General features: G+C 41.5%; 1 protein-coding gene across 3 annotated transcripts in view; it reads right to left on the bottom strand.

Moving 5' to 3' along the window:
• Nucleotides 1-9005: 9005 nt before the first annotated feature.
• Nucleotides 9006-20822, bottom strand: part of LOC147442263 (uncharacterized) — a 47553-nt gene continuing 35736 nt past the window's right edge. For 2 of the 3 annotated variants that reach the window (XM_086528491.1, XM_086528489.1), the window contains 4 exons: nt 11208-11335; nt 11028-11102; nt 10826-10946; nt 10400-10738 (listed from right to left, as the gene is read on the bottom strand). In XM_086528491.1, coding sequence (XP_086384617.1) covers nt 10635-10738; nt 10826-10946; nt 11028-11102; nt 11208-11335 — 428 coding nt within the window. In that variant the 3' untranslated portion in view covers nt 10400-10634. Of the gene's footprint in view, nt 9412-10399; nt 10739-10825; nt 10947-11027; nt 11103-11207; nt 11336-20822 lie in introns of those variants that run through there. The other variant, XM_086528490.1, reaches the window with a different exon arrangement.

Genomic DNA, 20822 nt, shown 5'->3' with positions numbered 1-20822 from the left:
TTGCACGATAAAGATGAAGCCATTGCTCGACAAATCTAATAGAGAGAGCTAGATATCAATATATATTTTAGCTTACACCCTAGCCTATATTTATAGGCAAACGCCACACTCAAATACAATTTATGGATTTCTATCTATGGTACTCCAACATCAAACATATCTTGAAAAAAAAGTATGTTGGTTAAATGCCCAATTAGTATCAATACCTCCTCTCCAATCTCTCCTCTCTAGATATCTGACTATCTTCCTCTATCTATCTTACACTCAAAGACAACATATGAAGTCCCCCTCTGTGCTACTCAACCATCAAACATATCTTGAAAAATATGTTGGTTAAAGGCCAAATAAGTATTAATCCCACCTCTATATATATCAGTCTCTCTACCCATACCTATCTCTCCCTTTCTCCAATGGTCTCTCTCACACTCCATTTTCATCTCTCTCGATCTCTCACCCACGTTTCTCTCTCTTTATCTTTCTATCTCTATCTCCATCTCTTAATTTCAATATCTAGCTTTCTTTCTGCCCTTGACTATCTCTCTATCTCTCTCTCCATCACCCTCTCTATCTCACCCTTCTTATCTTTCTCTCTTCTAACCTTTTTCTATCTCTATAACTCTCTCTCTCTCTCTCCCTCTCTCTCTCTATCTCACCCTTCTTATCTTTCTCTCTTCTAACCTTTTCTCTATCTCCATCTCTTAATTTCAATATCTAGCTTTATTTCTCCCCCTTGACTATCTCTCTATCTCTCTCTCCATTACCCTTCTTATCTTTCTCTCTTCTAACCTTTTTCTATCTCTATAACTCTCCATGTCTCTCTCTATCTTACCCTCTCTCCCCCTCTAGCCCTTTCTCCAACTCTGTCTCTTACCCTTTTTCTCCCCCTTCCTCTCTCTCTAACGCTTCTTCTCCTCATCTCTATCTCTCTATCTGTTATATTTATCTCTCTCTATTTATCTCACACTCTTTCCATTAGTCTTATTCTATATATAATCTCTCTCCCTCCCTCCCTCCCTCTCTCTCTCTCTCTCTCTCTCTCTCTCTTTCTTTCTTTCTAACCCTTTTTCCATCTCCCTCTCTTACCCTTTTTATCTCCCTTCCTATATCTCTAACCCTACTTCTCATTCTCTCTCTCTCTCTCTCTCTCTCTCTCTCTCTCTCTCTCTCTCTCTCTCTCTCTCTCTCTATATATATATATATATATATATATATATATATATATATATATATATATATATATATATATGTATATGTATATGTATATGTATATGTATATGTATATGTATATATGTGCACACACACACACACACACACACACACACACACATTTCTTTTCATCCCTTACTCTCGCTCACGTGTAGTCCCCTAGCTTTTTAACAAGCGCTAGCACTCACTTTATGTAATGAGAGAGAGAAATTGTGAGTTGTTAGAAGTTTGCTTGATAATTAATCAAACTATGTCAATTTTTTTATTAGCAGATCACCAAGACTACAAGGAAAGAACAAGAAGGAATGTCTACATACGTTGCTGTGACTATATCGAAGAGCATACCAGCTAGTACGATGTCATCTCTACCTACCACAATATTCGAGAAATGTAAAAAAACTACAAAAGGAAAAGCTAAAGTGTAGGAAGGAGCATCATCTGGATTTGTGGAGGATAAGTACAACTCCGACGAAGAAATCGATGATAGAGAAATGGAGGCTTATATGACTGCACGGGCAAATGTTGGAGAAGAGTTTCCCATCAACGAAGACGTAACAGTACGGCAGGATATGTTATCAAAGCATCTCGGAAACTTGAAGGTAAATAAGAGCTTTTTAGTTTAAGGTTACTATGAGGGTCCATTGGTTTGGTCTTTTACATTGATGACTACAGGTAGAGCATGAATCTCACTACCTTGGGTTCCTCTTTGCCATTTGGTAAAGCTACAAAAAGCAAGACAAGCTAGCTAGGACACCAAGCGGCTGCAACCTCTGGCCAATACATTCTTATTGGAGGGGTATTATGAACCCAAGGGAAGCTTCATATGCTCTCTTGATGCACCAGGATATCCTACCATCGATGTAGACGATGACATCAAGAAGACATGGGATCCCTTGTGTGTGCAATAAACGATGAGATCGACGCTAAAATCCAGGACACTTGTTGGAGCAACCTGTGCAGTAAAATGTTGCATACTTGGGATGGCAACCATAGGCTCGCCGCCTGGATGGGAGTACTAAAAGAGAGTAAGCTATATTGTTAATGGTGTTAATTTGCGAGCATGTTTAAAAATGCATCGAATAATCATCCTTTCTTATGATGTTAGGTGTTGCGTACAAAAAAGATGCACATATGTACCCTCGAGTTTGAGTGGAACTAGTGAAAGTAGATTCGTCAAATGAGGCCGACATGTTGAGCATAGTGATGCGTATAAACATGTAATATCTCTCTGGTGTATTCCAGTGTGGCCTAGAATTAGTGTAAGATTGACTTATGGGTAACGTTGCATCAATTTCTTGTTGATTGAATGAGGCAGGGTATGTGTCCACAGCATACACATACATGCTATGGATGGTGCGGGCAATGGGTCTTGCTTCAAAGGAAGCAATCGTGGAGAAACTACCATGTGTAGTATACAGCTGGATGCACGTAGGTATAGATAAAAGGGTGTGGAAGAAGTCCTGGTACAATGTGCCTATCACACTAATGTCTCAACTTCTACATCTAGTATGTGTTCTTAGAATGTTTGATTGTTGAGTGTCAAAAAGTATTGGGATCATAAATTTGTTTGATCATTAGCGTCATGTATGTGGGAAAAATATACTCTTGCCTTGAAAAATATTGTAGCAAAGAAAAATAATATGCTTCCGACCGAGTTTCAAGTCCAATACAAAAAAGCATTATTTGAGGCAAACGGACTATCTTAAAAAAATGATAAGATATGCATTGGCAATTGTTGACCCTACATTGGGCGATGAATGGTGGAGGTGGGTTGATCTTAATCTCTCTTTCAAAGGTAGAACAAATGTTCAAATTGCATGTTTTCATTGACCCCTTTGAACTTTTGTGTAGGACATTGCCCGCAATCGAGTGGACCAGTTGACCAAAGTGGATAACAGAGGAAAGATTGTATGGGTTTGCATGTGCAGCTCTTCCCTCGGACAAAAAAACATTCATCCTGCGTGCGATGGCCTCTCGTGATCCAGGAGATGTAAGAGTTTGGACATTCCTCAAACTGGTGGATACGTTTGATTGCCTCGTTGTTGGATTGTTGAGTCATGGGGATAGATTGTCACAAGAGAGTCAACCATTTTTTAGAATGGTTGAGGATCGAAGTTTTTTTGTTTTCGATTATTAGAGAGACAGAGAATGTATACAGTCGTACACGTAGCATACATTTGCAATCGATGTATGGGTTGGACTTGGAGTTGTTCATGGAGACGCTAAATTGATACATAAAGATAAGACCTTTGCTTATGAGCTGGGTGTGATGAAAAAGGGAACACAGTCTGACGTGAGCAAGGCATTGGCGGATGTTAGAAAAAGGTGTCTTTGCAGGTATGCACAATAGACAATTGTACTGCATCCGCCTAGATCTAAAATATGACGCTAACAGTATTCTTGCTTGTATTAGATGATTACGGATTCACAAGTTTAACATTAAAGGGGTCAGGAACTTGCAGGCAATGCTCCAAATTGAAAAATCGGAGCATATTTTTAATTCAATGCAGATAGCACGTAACTTTAGGAGAAGAGTCTACTAGGATTTGCCCTGGTTCTTGGAGTATGGTGAGGATACTTTTCTCCAAATGAGGAGAAGGCACACAATGATGTTGTGAAGGAAAGAGCACGTGGAGGCACACAAATATCTGCAGTAGTAGAGTCCAGTGTCCAAAGGCCTCGATTGGAGGGGTTTGATACAACATCTCAGGTGTCAAAGTTGATGTCTTCATAATTGCATAGTACTACCTCCATCATTAGAGTTAGTTTTAAATAACCTATAGGATACTGCAGTCTTTGCAGATGGAGTAGTCCAAGGAGGCATCAATACGCAGGGGGCGGCTCGTATAAGAGAGAAGCGTGAGTATGTTTGACTAACATCCAAACGTTGAACATTTTTCATTCACTTTAAAATTTGTGTGTTTCTCGATGATCAGGAAAGAGAAGTGGAATGTCAGCAAAGGAGGTGATAGACTTTGCAACAAGTGTGGAAACTGAAATTTCATGTTTTGACCTGCCAATGGTTACATACCCGTCAACCAGTACGTGGCAACATTGAATCGGATTTGCATTGCGTTTCGAGAACTAACTTGATTGAGGATATTTGCAGAGAGCGATGGCGACCATATTCACAATGTGTATTTTGGTTCAGACAAGACAGAGGATGACTTGAAGAAGGACTTGCTAAGCTCAGAGGCCACACGTCGTGGACAAATGCCTTTGTCTGTTGCGTGATGTATCGGCCGCGGATTCTATAGTGGACGCTTTCATTGTTTTTTTACCTAGCAATGCATGTGTATGGGTTGTCGAATTTTGAAGTGCCAAATTGAAACAGAATGGAGGTGTGCAAGTTTGGACACCTTGCCCATATAGCGCTGTCAACATCAAATGACTTTTGGTTTATACAAATATTTGGTGATGCCCTTTGGGCTCACGAATGCTTCCGCTACATTCAACCGCATGATGGATAGGATTTCAAGAGAGTACATATCATTTGTGGGCACTTTCTTTGACGACATCATCGTCTTCTCCAAGAGTGAGGCAGAGCATAGACACCATCTGTTATAGGTTATAAATGCACTGCCTCAACATAAATTGGTTGTAAATGGAAATAAGAGCAAGTTTTTCTTGCGAGAGATACACTTTTTGGGACACATCGTCTCAACAATAGGTGTCAAGATGGACCCGGCCAAAGTTGAGACCATTTGTGATTGGCTTGATTTGAAGAATGTTCATGAAGTTCGCAGCTTTTTGGGTTTGTGCTCATACTATCGGCGGTTCATTCGAAAATTTGTAAAGATTGCTTCTCCTTTGCATGTGTTGACTGAGAAAGGGTTTTCTTTTACTTAGGGACCGTCAAAGATTGCAGCCTTTCATACTCTCAAGGAAAAGTTGACAACATGACTAGTATTGGCTTTATCAGACTTGCAAAAGGCCTTTGAAGTTTACTATGATGCATGTGGTCGCAGTTTGGGAGCAGTCTTGATGCGAGAAGGCCATGGCATAGCTTACGAGAGTAGAAAGTTTTCACGTCCTGAGTGGGTTGCACAAATTTACGAGAAAGAGCTTTTGGCAGTTAACCATGCTCTTACACAATGGCGACATTTTCTACTCGGAGCCGACTTTTACTATCTTAACATATCATCAGAGTTTGCATTATTTTTTGTCTCAAAAGCACCTTTCAGAAAATCAGATGAGGTGGACTAACATTCTATCACGGTTTCATTTCCAAACCGTCCATGTTTAAAGATAGAATAATTTAGTGACAGATGAGTTCTCTTGCAACCCCTTAGTTATGGCACTTTTCGTGATTCATCATAGCAGGCTTCCCCATACGGGACGGTTATTTGATGTACACCACCTTTGAGGAAAAAGGTTTGGATAGGTGCCATTGTCCACCTTTTTCGCGACACTACAGCATAGATACCACCTTGAAGGGTGTTGAGCATTACTTCTAATGGCCGAGGTAAAAAGGGATGTGGACGAGTTTGTTTGGTATGCCAAAAGGTCAAGTTTGACAAGCATAAGGTACCGAGACTCCTACAGCCTTTACCCATACCCTCCCCTCCTTGGGAAAGTATTGCCATGGATTTTATTTTTTATCTTCTCAAGACACAAAGTGGGCATGATGGCATTTGGATAATCATCAACAAGTTCTCCTAGCAGGCTCACTTCTTCCGGTAAAAAAAACAGTTAGGCCCGATCATTAGGGGAAACTGTTTGTTTCACAGATTTTTAACTTACATGGCATGCATGAGTCCATAGTTTTAGACAAAGACCCCCCAATTTACTAGTTTGTTTTGGAGGGCAATCTAGGAGAACATTGGCACGCGGTTACAATCCCGTCCTCATTCCACCCACAAATCGATGGGTAATAAGATGGCCAATTCAATGGTTTTGGATTTGTTGAAGTCTTATATTTCAAATTAGAAGACTCAATGGAAAAAGTACTTGCCCTTGGTGGAGTTTGCTTACAATAACATAGTTCATTCATTGACGAGGAAGAGGCCATTTGGGGTAATTGAGGGTGCTAAGAAGGTAACACTGTTTCTAAGCACCAAAGATGAGCTTTATGACACGGATGAGTACATGCGAGATTTGGACACTCCTTTTGCCAAGGTTTGTGAGGCTCTTGAGAAGTCCCAAGCACGATACAAAAAGATAGCCAACAAACATTGACGCGACTTGCAACTGAAGGAAGACGATTGGGTGTCTTACGGTTTGAGAAGGCACGCCTGAGGAAAAGAAAGAGAAAGGAGTGGCTTTTTCCAAAGCTAAATATGCGATACCATGGCCCTTTCCAGATTCAGAGAAGATCAATGATGTGTCCTTCAGACTCATGCTGCGAAAGATTCACAATGTGTTTCATGTGAGTCTATTGGAACCTTTCAAGGGTGAGGTGCCAATCGACAGGTGAGGTGCCAATCGGCAGGGAGCCTGAGGAGCAACCTGAAGTAGAAGAGAGCGAGGAGATTCTCATTCCACAACAGATACTGCCTCACAAGGAAAGGAAAGTGAAAGTTAAAGTGATACAATGGTTTTGAGTTACATTCAAGAACTATTCGACATTCAATGGAAAGTGGATGGAGGAGGACCTTGCAAATACTCCTCAGATATTGGAACTATACCTTGAGGCTTTTGGTCTCGCTTCAACAACTCCGAGAGATCTTGAAGATCGGCAAGGTTGAATCTGGTGCACACGGGACTGCACAAGAGGGGAGTCACTCTGGTCCTTTATCACAAGTTAACCAAATGGAATAAAGTCACTGATTTTCCTTTGGATTTTAGGGATACTGATGGGCTGATAGTATTTTGTTGTATGAATTTACAAAAGTACTTCAAAATCGGAATTACTGAAATGAATCTGATATACTTGTGCTCTCTCATATGAGTAGTGTTTGAGTGCATCTTTGAAAGACGAAATGACTGTAGCATTTCGCTTTTGTAATTTCAGAGAGATGAGGTGGACATGATAGCAGTAAGAATTAGTCAGTCGAGACATCTATGGAGATCTGGGATAGACCTAGATGTAATTGCTAAACTCATTGCTGATAGATCATGATCCAATATCTCGATAGACGTAGTTATGTGAATGTGATTTGAATGTTCAGTAACTGTCGTCTTTGTATCAATGCTGGATATGTATTGTCTAGTGCATCAATGCTTAGACTGAACTCATTTCTATCTTCTGATTGATTTTGGAGGTGTAATCGAGGGTGATTACAATTCTTTTAAGAGGGGGGGGTGTCACAAAATGATGACGTGGCATGTCCACCCGGACAAGATTAAATGAAAGCTGACAAAACTAAACGTTTTTAGTTGTTGCAACTTATGAGGTTTTTAGTTGTTCAATGGGGCCTTGGAGGACACAAGGGCATTTAAAAATCATACCAATATCGCAAATCGCGCTGACATGGCAAGCTAGATGCACGTCCGCGTTTTTCGCCGCTTTTCACGCTGCAACTTGCAACGCAAGAGATGAGATGCTTTTGGAAATTACAACTTTTCATGTACCGCTTTTAGACCCATAGCGTTAATAAATTGAATGCTAGGACTCTTTCCCTTAGATTCTTGGAAGCAATGAGTAGAGGACCCTCGAACAGTGTACTTTGCTCGAGATTTAATATAAAAATAAATACCGAAAGGGACGCCAAATTTTGGGCCAAGACCTCTGGGCACAAAACTACATCAGGTCTCATCATCCGTCTCTAACTGTGATAAAGTCTGTTGAGTGATTTTAGGTATTTCCTCCGGTGGCGTGCCAAATTCTCAACTTGGGGTGCCCAAGTCCATAACACAGCCCAATAGATTCTCGACTTGATATGTCCAAGTCCGTATCACACCCCAATAGATGGTCTCTCATCTGTTGGACAACCTTTTTTGCCTCCATAAGGATTGGTTGTCAAGAATAGCCTCCACTTCTCCCACTACCATGCTCTAATGATTTTGTGGACATTAGGCCCTAAATTGTGTAGCATGTGCTACTTCATCATTAGCATACGCCAAGGAAAGCATAGGCTATCCAAAATCTACAATGGCCTACTCAGGTTTTACATACTTCACGGTGGTGGAGGACCACATCTTTAGTTCCCCTCGGAGTTACTCCCTAGTTGTTCGGTTATCTTCAAGGAAATCCACCTCTCCAATTGAACTATTGATCCGTCTAATGGGAGGTAGAGATTATGAAGATGGTAAATTTGATAGATTTGGTGATCATCATCATACATTAGAAATCATCATCATGCATTAGATACATCCTATCCAATTGACTCGATGTCGTGGAGTACTAAGATTATGGAGAGTGCCTCCTCATCACGATGTAACCAAAATCATACCTCTTGCTTAAGCACAAAGTGCTGGGGGACTGAGAACACTCTTTGTTGAAGCAAGCCAAGCAATGCATATGGAGAGAACATCAAACAATGCATATGGAGGAGAAGATTACAAAGACTCAAAACTCACATTCAAGTCTTCTATAACAATCCCCATCCTTAAGGGAAATGCACCAAGGAGACAAGTCCATAGAAAAGGCCATTCACAAGCAACATTAGGCACATGCATCCCAAAAAAACCTACAAAAACTCCTCTTGCTATCAATTTCTAAGATAATGTAGTGTTGTTTATACCATTTTGCACTAGCATGGGCTGCAAGGCGCAAAGAACAAGAAAGACCTGCTTCCAAAAACAAAATGGCTATAATCAAAAGAAGCTTCTGGTCCGCTATACATAAAACATGCCAAGCTGAATTCAAGAGTGCCTTCCTCAAATTTCATATATATGATGAGCATAAATGCCCCGAATGACTGAAGGAACCAATTTCACTTTGCAACAAAACCAAAAAACCGTTTACAAGCTAGCATCTCACCCTCTTTTTCTGTTGCTAACAATGACACCATCAAATGAGAAATATAATCACATACAATGGCGAAAAAAATATGCTACAAACAAGGATTAGCTTATCTGAGGTGTCAGGTCAATTTGACAGATAACTTTCTCGTCTTACCTACTATCCTATGCCATAACCACTTTCCACGCATCAAATCGAAATGCAATAGAAGGTTGCATAAGACAACCTTAGCAAGCTCTGTAATTATATGGGTGAGATCCATTGCCTCTTGCGATTGTGATAGAAGCTTGTCTGAAATTAGAAGAGGCCGATGTTGCAAGAGTGTCACACATCTACAAGGAGGTTGAATCACCAACTCCCTGCATATCACAACTCAGCTGCTACAACTTCACCTTTTGAACTTTATCTTTTAGTACTGGTTGTTAGTAGCTTGTTAGTATAATAATTTGTTGGTTATTAGAGTGGTTCTCCATGTATTGCCTGTAGATTGAATTATTAGGGCAGTATGTTGCTCTAATAGGCTACTAGATTAGTTTATTTGTTGTGAATCCTCGTGTGATGAATTTTGCTGGAGTGAACCTTGGTGTCTCCAAGACATAGAATTTAGTCTCAAAGTCTCCAAGGATGATACGAGATAAGAAGAGAGGGGCTTCGTTTTCAAGAGGTGTCATGCTTGATAGAGTGGCACTCAGCCAGGCCCAACCACAAGAAGTTTTGGACAAATTCTCACAATAATTCCCACATTGTGACTTACCCCAACATCATGAGCTTCTGTGAGGGAGGCACCGCATACCTAGCTAGGTACAATTGGGGGCAAGGGACCGCCGGCCCGGTGGGGGGGGCGGTGGTCCCCTGCCCCCAATCGTACCTAGCTAGGTATGCGGTGCCTCTCGAGTAGAAGCTCATGATGTTATTCATTGTATGGAAAACATTGGAAAAGACTCCGTTTTCCTACATGAGAAAATTTCTAAATCTTCTTGTGAACCCTCACGCCCACTCCCCGTAGGCAGATTAGAGCTACTATTGAGCATCAGGAGAGTTGCCACATCATCTCAATCATGGAGAAAAGTTTTCTCTTGAGAGAGCACCCTAAGAGAGCTTTTCCTTGATATCTTCCATGATAGATACATTTTCATCGTACGTATTGTTTTGGTCTCATAGACTAAATTGGCCTCTTTGAGACGTTAACATAGTCTTTTGCCGCTTCTTCCTTTCTCTTTCTCACTCTCCCTCCCTCCCTCTGTCCATAAGACAGGTTGCCAGACCTACAAAGCCAAAAGGGGAAATGGAAAGTATAACAAGCCTACAGCTGGGAACATGGTTAAGGGACAAGGTTCTGGCCCAGTGTGAAGAGACAAAAGACTTAATAGAACGTATGGCTACATCGTCATCCAAGCATGCATACAAACTTAGATCCTGACCATGCAGAATTGTCTTCTTATTGATCCCTCTACTCCCCCATCTCTCGCCTCTTAGTGCCACCTGTTGTGTATTGTCCAATGTGTGGTAGAAAGTGAGGGCATTTCCCAGAGGATTGTCCTAGAAATGCCTAACCACATCAACTTGTGACATCCCAGGTTGATCAGGAAATTGATCTTGCTAGACCCGAGAAAACCTGTCCCCGGAGCTCGAAATTGAGAAACTCATCAAAACTCGCACAACCAGGACTTAGTACGACTGCATCCCCTGTAAACATTATGCAAGCATCCACAATGCCATGTTTTCATGTCAATGATAGGAGCAACTAATAATTCCAGAGAAATGGTGAGATACCTGGTTGTGCAATACCCCTAGCCACTCGTACAGCTTCCACCAACCCTTTGCTCTGCTTACAAGGTATTGCCAAACCATTTGCTTCAAGGTCTTTCTTGATTTGCTCCCCGGATGCACCGAACTATAACTCCAGTAAAATAGTTTATATTAGCAATGCTGGAGTGTTGTACTCCACATGAGCCAGAAAGCGGAAACTTCTTACTGTGACAACTGCTCTGTGCAAATTCAAAACATGTACAAGGTTGTCAAAGCCTATATTTCCCTTCTCATCCAGCACCTGACAAACAAACACAAATTGTAGGCAAACCTTTTGTTTGGCATGTACACAAAGAAAAAGCTTCAGAAAGAAAGATATACAAATGTCTAAATGAGATGCCTATACCTTAGCAAGCCCTCCAAGTAAAACAACACATTGTTGCTTTGTAAGCCCCTTCAGACCTGTGTATGTAGCATCCACATTTGTCGCTTTGCTGTCATTTATCCAAACCACATCATTGTCATCTCTGCAGACTGCAAAACGTGAGCAAGAATCACTGTCAATAAGCTCAGAGCAGGCACAGGAAGTAAGTTCAAGGAGCCATAGAGATAGCCTGTAGAGGACCCCATAATACCGTGTCCCATTCCTAACAAACGTGAGGACCCGCATCCTAACCCCACACAGCACCCCATTTAACATGTCCAGTAAGGAGACTGCCTCTCAACATGACAAAGCAGACGATGTGAGCTAGCAGGTAAGACCATAAGCACTGCTTTAGTGACTAATGACATGGCAGTGGATGCATAAGTTATGCCCGTCATGTTTTGTGCGCCTTCCCCAAGTGCCTACATCTAATCCTACTTGAGCCAACATCCACATAAAACATATCACTCTACAGTTAATTCAGATCTAAAACTTAAATGGCTAGAACTATAAAGGAATGAATGGATAGATTGCATTAGCCATGTCCCACAATAAGTTGGCAGAGCACTCTGCTGATGGATTCAAATGTGTTGGTCAATCCCCATTGTATAGTCCAAAAAAAAAACTCTTGCCTCTGCCTTGTCTCACAAAGACGAACATACAAGACCAGGGTCCCAGCAAAACATGTTCAAGAGGCAACCAAGCAATCAATCTAACTCAGTGGTTACACACCATAGGAAAATCGAAACTCCTGGCCAACTGTAAAAGCGAGCCAACAAAGGCCCCACCAGCAAGGCTGTGCAATGTTATATAGAAACTGCGTTTCAGCAACCCTCTTAACCCTGACTGCCTCGAGATACATGAAAGCATTACTTGACCTCTGTTTCATAGGATGATAAAAATTGTCCAAAATTTTAAATCTTGGCTTATGTGGTCTCTTTCATACTCATATGTGAAATTCATCCTACTCATTCATCCAAATAATCTCATTGCCAAAGGCTACAACAAAACTCACGATTCAAGTTCTAAAGAATAGAGTATATCTATTCAGACTGTACAAGCCCATTCTCATTCAAGTCCTTAATTTGAGTTGCTCCATCACATCTTGCACATATGGATGTAACAAACTCTCATGACAAGCACTGTGAATAGTCCATGTAGTCAACAAACTCGAGCAATATATCACTTCCAAGATCTGGAAAGGACCATAATACTTAAGCTTAGCTTGGAAAAGAGATGCTCAACAACTCTCTGCTGCTTATCCTAAGCCTTACGAAGAGCTATGTGCATGTCACATGCACATCTAACGCTGTGTGCATGTGGACAAGTTGTAACTCCTATCTCTAGGGTTTAGGATAGCCCAAGAAGTGTTCCGGCACCCTTGTGAGCCTATGCGCAAGACATACATGTCCAAGCACTTTAGAGTAGTTGCATACCCTTTGATTGCACATGAGCACAACCAATGTTTGCTAAGTGTAGGGACTAGGGAGTGTTCTCATACAACACCATGAGTACCAAGCTTGGGCATGTAAACAAGTTGTAACTCCTATCTCTAGGGTTTAGGATAGCCCAAGAAGTGTTCCGGCACCCTTGTGAGCCTATGCGCAAGACGTATATGTCCAAGCACTTTAGAGTAGTTGCATACCCTTTGATTGCACATGAGCACAACCAATGTTTGCTAAGTGTAGGAACTAGGGAGTGTTCCCATACAGCACCATGAGTACCAAGCTTGGGTAATAACTGCATGCGAAGCACCTCTTATTAGTACTTATTAATAAGTGACATATTAGCATCATTTTAGAAAATAAAGGGGGCTCAATATGACACTGCTCGACCCAAGCTTTATGAGCTATATAGGAGACCCTAGGGGTCTCCTCTCCTGGCACAGAAGCTACCTACAATACCATTACCCAGCAGCATAAGTACCACTTGGCGTTTTTCACAAGCATATCCAGCACCCATGGCGTTTTTGCCCAGCATCAGCCCACAACACCAGATCAGCCCTAGCGTTAGCAGTTTTCAGCCTAGCCTCACTGTACTGTCGTAGATCCAGCCACTCACTTCAGAGTTTTCAGATTCAACCCTTAGATCAGCCAGCGTTTTTCAGTTTTCATCCATCCTCTGCACCTATCATCAGCACGCTCGACATCAACTATAGTAAATCAGCCCATAGCGTCGTCACAAGTTGCAGATCAATTGGTTTATACAAAGAGTGTTTTATGTATTATTAGTAGAATTGACATCGTTCAGTGTAGAAGTTGATTATTCTTTGTAGCATTTGAAATTAGATGTGTCTTATTGTTTGCAAATCAAAGTGGACATATAAATAATCATCATAATAATAATTGCATTGAGAAATTCATAGCATTGTTGTAGTTATTATGCCGTGCATAGAGTGCATTGCAATGTGTGTTTGCTCACATCGGTGATCGATATGTGGATTGACTAGCGTGCATTGAAAATCTCATATTGTGCAGTTTTGGTTATTTTCATAGTGAATGTTTTTTAATATATATTGAAAAAAAAAATGTTCTAAAAGCTGAACATCTGGTTCTTTTGTTTTCAATTTTAATTTAAAAGCAATAGAGCAAAATGTGGGTACAAGTGGTACGAAGAAGTCAAAGAATAAAAAAGCTCTTGGCAAAGAGTGGGATTATGCTCACAACATAAGCCGCCAATATATGAAGTGACAATGTAAATTTGTATCATAACAAAATCAGGCGGTGCACCACGTATTAGGGACCATTTCTAGGTATCGTTAAAAAGAGTTGTAAGAAATATGAACATCCTCAGCCACCTGCAATTGCAAAGCGTTTGAAAGAAGAGCTCGCCAAAAAGGGTGGCAAGAGACAACATATATATAGCTCTGTGGCTGAAAGTCAAGAGTTGTCAAAGCCAAATATTAACTCCGTTGATCCTCTGGTGACGCCAACTAACTTTGGAGAATAGCCTATGCAGGGGAAGGAAATTTCAAGCAGCATTCCTTTTAAGCGTCAAAATGAAGGTGGACTGGATCAAATGCGTCAAAAATCATTACATCAAATCTTTCGAGTGAAGTCTCTAGAAGAAGCACAAACTACACTCGCCAAAGTAATATTCTTCATTGAAAGTGCTTTGGTCATGGTAGATAGCAATCATTGGAAGGTTGCTTGGAAGAAAATCGGTGAGTTTGGCCCAGAATTTTCAGCTCCTTTTTATCACACGATACGAAATGTTTTCTTGGACAAATGTTACATCAAAGTCAAAGAGCGTGTTGGCAAAATAATACTTGGGAATATTTCGCTTTCAGGATGCACAATTGTGAGTGATGGCTGGTCAAATGTTCAAAGAAGACCTTACGAAAAGAAAGCATTTTGCGTGCCATTCGAAAAGAATTTATTTTGACAAATATCATCATGTGCAGATGGTAGGATACAGCAGATTATTGAAAGCGACGTCTTCATCAAAGACCTCACTAGCGCTATATGGGAGAACATAAAGCGCAGGCTGCGAGATGAAGCCCAATACGAGTTGTTGATTACAGCAAAGATTCGAGAATTTGACCCCACCACAAGGTTAGGACATTGTTGAGCAATATGAAAGTATGTTGCAGAGACTTAAAGGAAGCTATCCCTCCTACCTACGACATGTCAAAATTAGAGCTCTGAGATAAATTGTGAAAGGAACAGAAGGTAAAGATAAAGCGTGTGAAAGCGTAGGACCAAACAGCCTTACCCAAGAGATTGAAGATGGCCCAAGATACGCAAGCAGCTTTGGAAGGTCGATCAGATGCCAGCGGCACCGGCACAAATGTCAAGTGCGCTAATCTTGTCGGCATTCCTCACGAGGCCTTGGTAGAAGGTACGAGGGTTGGAGCAGGCTCCCTTTAGTGTGTGCACATTGTACACCATAAAAGGCATCTCTTTCTTTCCAGACCACATTACATATGTGAAAAAATGCTACAAGAGAGGGAGTGAGGCGAAATTTGACAGCTTCTAGACAGAGCAAGGAATGCAAACACTTCACCCCTCCATTGTAAGATGCATTGGCTTTACCACTAAAGCTCCTTGGATCACAATATTCCCATACTACAATGGGGGTACCGTGGGGGACATGATGTGCCGCTTTCCATTCGCCCACGGATTGTTCAGACGCCACATGCACAGGCTACAACACGGCTGGAGGTCACTACTTGTAGCAAATCTGCCCAATACAAGAGATAGACACGGCAGTGATCAAAGCAGTGATCTAGCACATGCCAACCATTTGTCACGCCTTAATCGATGGCGTTGCGACTGCCCACTCGGCTCGGATAGTGCACAATGACCTGCATCCGTTCAACATAATGTTGGACTTTACTCGCGCAAATAAACCTCGTGTCGGCATCATTGATTGGGGAATGATGCTCATAACGCCAGCTAAGCGCGCGTCAATTAATAATCTGCATCCAAGCGCACAGTTGGACTCTGCAGTTTTGAAAGCACAGAGAGCAAGGGATGCAGAGATGGCTAGGCAACCGTGGATTGCTCCAAAACTATACGATCCACGGTGCACAGATGTATATACAAAATCAAGCGACGTTTATGTTGAACGGATGCAAATCACTGTGCACTATCCCGGCCGAGTGGACAATCGCAACGCCATCGATTAAGGCGTGACAAATGGCTGGCATCTGCTAGATCACTGCTTTGATCCGCGTCGTGTCTATCTCTTGTGCTGACAGATTTGCTACAGGCAATGACCTCTAGCTGTGTTGTAGCCTGTGCATGTGGTGTTTGAACAATCCGTGGATGAATGGCAAGCGGCACATAATGTCCCCCACGGTACCCCCATTGTAGTATGGGAATATTGTGATCCAAGGAGCTTCAGTGGTAAAGCCAATGCATCTTAATGGAGGGGTGAGGAGTTTGCATTCCTTGCTCTGTCTGGAAGCTGTCAAATTTCGCCTCACTCCCTCTCTTGTAGCATTTTTCAACATATGTAATGTGGTCGAGATACCTTTGATGGTGTACAATGTGCACACACCAAAGGAGCTTGCTCCAACCCTTGTACCTTCTACCAAGGCCTCGTGAGAGATGCCGACAAGATGAGCGCACTTGGCATTCAAAGCCGTGCGCATGATTGTGCCGATGCCACTGGCACATGATCGACCTTCCAAAGCTGCTTGCGCAAATTTCGCCTAACTCTCTCCCTTGTAGCATTTTCCAACATATGTAATGTGGTATGGAAAGAAAGAGATGCCTTGGATGGTATACAATGTGCACACACCAAAGGAGCCTGCTCAAATCCTCGTACCTTCTACCAAGGCCTCGTGAGGCATGCCGACAAGATGAACGCACTTGGCATTCAAAGCCGTGCGCATGATTGTGCCGGTGCCGCTGGCATCTAATCAACCTTCCAAAGCTCCTTGCGCATCTTGGGCTATCTTCAATCTCTTGGATAGGACTGCTTGGTCTTGCACTTTCACACGCTTCATCTTTATCTTCTGTTTCTCCCACAATTTATCCCAGAGCTCTAATTTTGACATGTCGCAGGAGGGATATCTTTCTTTAAGTCTCTGCAACATACTTTCATATTGCTTAACACTGTCCTAACCTTGTGATGGGGTCAAAGATTCCTGTTGGAATTAATAACTCGTATTGGCCTTCACCTCGCAGCTTGCGCTTTGTGTTCTCCCATATAGCGCTAGTGAGATCTTTGATGAAGACGTCGCTTTCACTAATCTGTTGTATGCGACCATTTGCACATGATGATATTGTCAAAATACATTCTTTTCGAAATGCACGCATAATACTTTTCTTTTGATCTGGCATCATTTTAGCATTGGACAATAAAAAACAACATATCAAATACAAATTCTTAGTTGCACACTGCACTAACACTCCACTCAGGCAAACCTTCAACCATGACTTGAAGACTTTCAGAAATGTGCCGAAAATATTGATAACATTGAAAACAATCCTCACTTTAAACTGCAATCTGTTACACGTGTAAAATGTAGGGCAAACAAGTGGTTTATAAGAACTTCATCTAGATCAAACAATACATGTTAACAATCTGGAACATTTCAGCATATATTGAATTTTTAACTTATATTTTTCACCGTGCGCTCACACTAGTTCAAACAAAGTACACTCCGACTTAAAGACTTCAAAAAATTGTGCAAGATTATATTTAATCAGGTTGATCATCATTTTGACTTTAAATGGTATGTTTGCTCGTGTAAAATAAATAAATATGTCATTCCTAATCAAATTGTCCAAATCTAATAAAACATGTTAAAAATCAAAGCCTCTTCGAAGATACATGCCTCGTGATGTATATATTGTCAATTTTATTTTAGCTCATTTAAAACATTGGAAGTATACAAATCGGGCTAGGAAATTGCAAAGAATGGCTTTCTCTTTAAAAAGATAGAAATAAATATTTAACATGCAAAATTGTGTTCTTATACTTTTTTACATAGAATTTATGTAAATGTAGCATTTAAAATAGCAATGATAATTTATGTTTTTTTTTTTAATTAAAAAAAAATTTAGCATGCAAATTGTGTGCAAATTCTTTTTTACAGAGGACTTATGTAAATGTAGCATTTAAAATAGTGATGATGATTGAAGTCCTTTAAAAAGATAAAAATTAATATTTAACATGTAAAGTATGTGCAAATACTTTTTTGCATGTAAAAGTAGCATTTAAAATAGTGATTATTGATGAATAAGCATTCTTTTGAATATGATTAGCTAGTATATAATTTCATAAGAACACTTAAAAACAACAAAATAAAACAATTCAAACATTTGTATATGAAATACTCTTCACGGCCGCATTACCGACCAAATATTTCATTTACTTAATACTTAAAAAAATTAATTGCACATGCACATACAAATTATATAATGTTCGTACGACCGGATTAACGACCTGAACGCCACATTTATGCAAAAACAGATGCTTCTAACAAACGACACTTAATTAGCCGCGTTACCGACCGAGTGTCGCCCGAATCTAAAGAGCAATAATGGCTTGCACACGAGCATCATATAGCCGTGTTACTGACCGATGTCCATATGTTTTTTGAGAAAGGGGAAGGGAAGTTGACTTACCATAAAGATACTAGATTCGCTGTGTTATATCGACGTAGTATCCAGACAATAAGCCGATACTTACCACAAAGACACCATCTTCCCCACGTCATCGAGGTGATGCCCCCGTAGTAAGCATTGTTCCATAGAACAGCTTACGCACACTCCCATTGTATGGTAAGGTACCTTATGACTGCCGTGCAATACGACAAAAGGCACGCTACCACACAACGTATACACACACAACACATACCCGGATCGTGTGGTCACGTACTCCGCTATTGCCGCGCACTACGACGCAGAGCACGCTCCCACACGAACCCCTCTCTCTCTCTCCTCTCCTCTCGACGTATCTGCAAAGACAGTCGTCTCTCTCTCTCTCTCTCTCTCTCTCTCTCTCTCTCTCTCTCTCTCTCTCTCTCAGAAGATGACTCAAACAATAACGCCCAACGGGCCCGATCGGGGGCCCCCGATCGGACTCTATATATATAATTATGCGGCCTCGCCGGGCTTTTTAGTTTTCCTTGCGGGCCTTAAAAGCCCGACGGGATTTTAGTGGGTTTCCAGGTCGCCCTAAACCGGATTCTTTGTGATCATGTTAAGTATAATCATGTAAATGTGTCAATAAGACCTTGTGATCACACAAAATTTGTGGTAATTACGTAAATATTAAATCCCTGCACAAGACTTCAAGAGGTCTAAGACAACTGTATTGACAATGTTGGGCTCTCCATTAGCTTGTGAACAATACAATGATAAAAACTTCAAAGTGGTTAGCATACTCTCAAATAGTCCTTTCCAAAATAAGTTAAGTCATCCTTGAATCTCCATCCCTCACGTTAGACTAAGGCATGCCATGATTCTTAAATGTTAGACAAGAAAAGTCTATCCATCTTCTCTACTGTGATATTTTTCAATAGTTTCCGTAATGATCCAGATATCATGCTGACCATGCAACCGTGGTGTCTATGGCTTTGTCCATCCAGACAAGACCCAAGAAAGTTGCTGTTAAGCCACTTGTCAAGGTGGCAGTGGAAGCAAAGAAAAGAAGAAAAGAGAAAAAGAGAGAGACAAAGAGAGGAAACGCTGAGAGGAAACGCTAAGAGGAAAAGGGCACAAGGCCTCAACATGACAATGGGTGTCCCCCCCATGGAGATGGCACAACATACAACTCATAAAGGGAGGTTAGAGCTTCACAAGACTTAACCTGGTCCAAAAATTGAGCCTAGAAGTGTTGACGTGGCTAGCTGGACAGAACAACGCAAAACACGAATAGAAATGCTGATGTGGCAGAACTATGGCAACAGACAGAGTGCTTTTTTGCAACGCCCAGCTTTTGGTCAGAAGAGCTTTTCGGCCCTGGGCTTTTTGAGAACAGATGCTTCTGGGGGTGCCTAGCTTTTCAGGCATCCATATATTCTTTATAAACACATAGAAGCTGTGAGAGCTTGTAGAGAGTTGGACCCTCCAAGGTTGTATCTTTGTAATTGGCAATAAAAAAAAGGGACGCCCGTCTTTGGGGCTAATGCATCTGGAAGCGGAACTCTCTCTCTCTCTCCCTCTCTCTCTCTCTCTCTCTCTCTCTCTCTCTCTCTCTCTCTCTCTCTGTGCATTGACTGCCAGCACACCATGGCCACATGAATGACACTGTGAACCTGCGAATTTCCAGAAGCGGCCTCTCTGTCAGGTCCTCACCTACACGCACCATGGGACCCAAACCAATACAGCAAACAACCCCCCCCCGAAACCGGACATCGTGGAAGGGAATACGCCACCATGCTCATTACGAGACATATGGGGACTCATCTCCTCGATGCACACCACCATCATGAAGCAGAGTGATGAAATCAAAGACCTAGCTCTAAAAAACCAAGAATTGGAACACAAGCTCCAAATGCAAGACCTACGAGTCCGCCACCAAGAGAAGAAGATGCAGGAGCTCCAGGGTGCTCTTGATAAGCACACAACTACAATGCAAGACACGCTAGCCACACATGATGAAAAGATAGCGCAAATGAATGTATCTGAAAATGTGGGCTCTTGGAAAGATGCACTGACAAACACACCAATGCCTCAGACTTCCTCAATGAACAGAGACATGTATGCTAATGAGGATGACAAAGAATACACCGAACAAGAGAAAAGAAAAATGAACATCGTGATACGGGGTATCCCTGAATCCGACAACGAGAAGGTCATTACCTTGAACACCGACATCACGGAAATGATCTCCACTAACTTCGGAATGCACGATGTGGTGGTATATGGTGCACATCGAGTAGGCAAGAAGAAACCAGAAGCAAATCGGACAATCGTATGCACACTTCTGGATGCCCGCAAGAGGGCTATTATCCTCGAAAACGCCCGCATCTACTTAAAGGATAGCGCACTATACATTAGTGAAGATAGAACGCCGAACCAACAAAAGACCAGACGTGAAGCATACGAAGCTCGCATGAACAAAAAAACAGCCCAAGCGGACACGAAAGGGGAAGCAAAAGAGGAAACAAAATGACAATGCGAGACCCATGGGTTC

This window comes from Adiantum capillus-veneris, chromosome 14, assembly GCF_014529385.1.
Source record: "Adiantum capillus-veneris isolate H3 chromosome 14, ASM1452938v2, whole genome shotgun sequence".
Taxonomy (NCBI): Eukaryota; Viridiplantae; Streptophyta; class Polypodiopsida; order Polypodiales; family Pteridaceae; genus Adiantum; species Adiantum capillus-veneris.
This window is presented reverse-complemented; position numbering and strand designations above follow the sequence as displayed.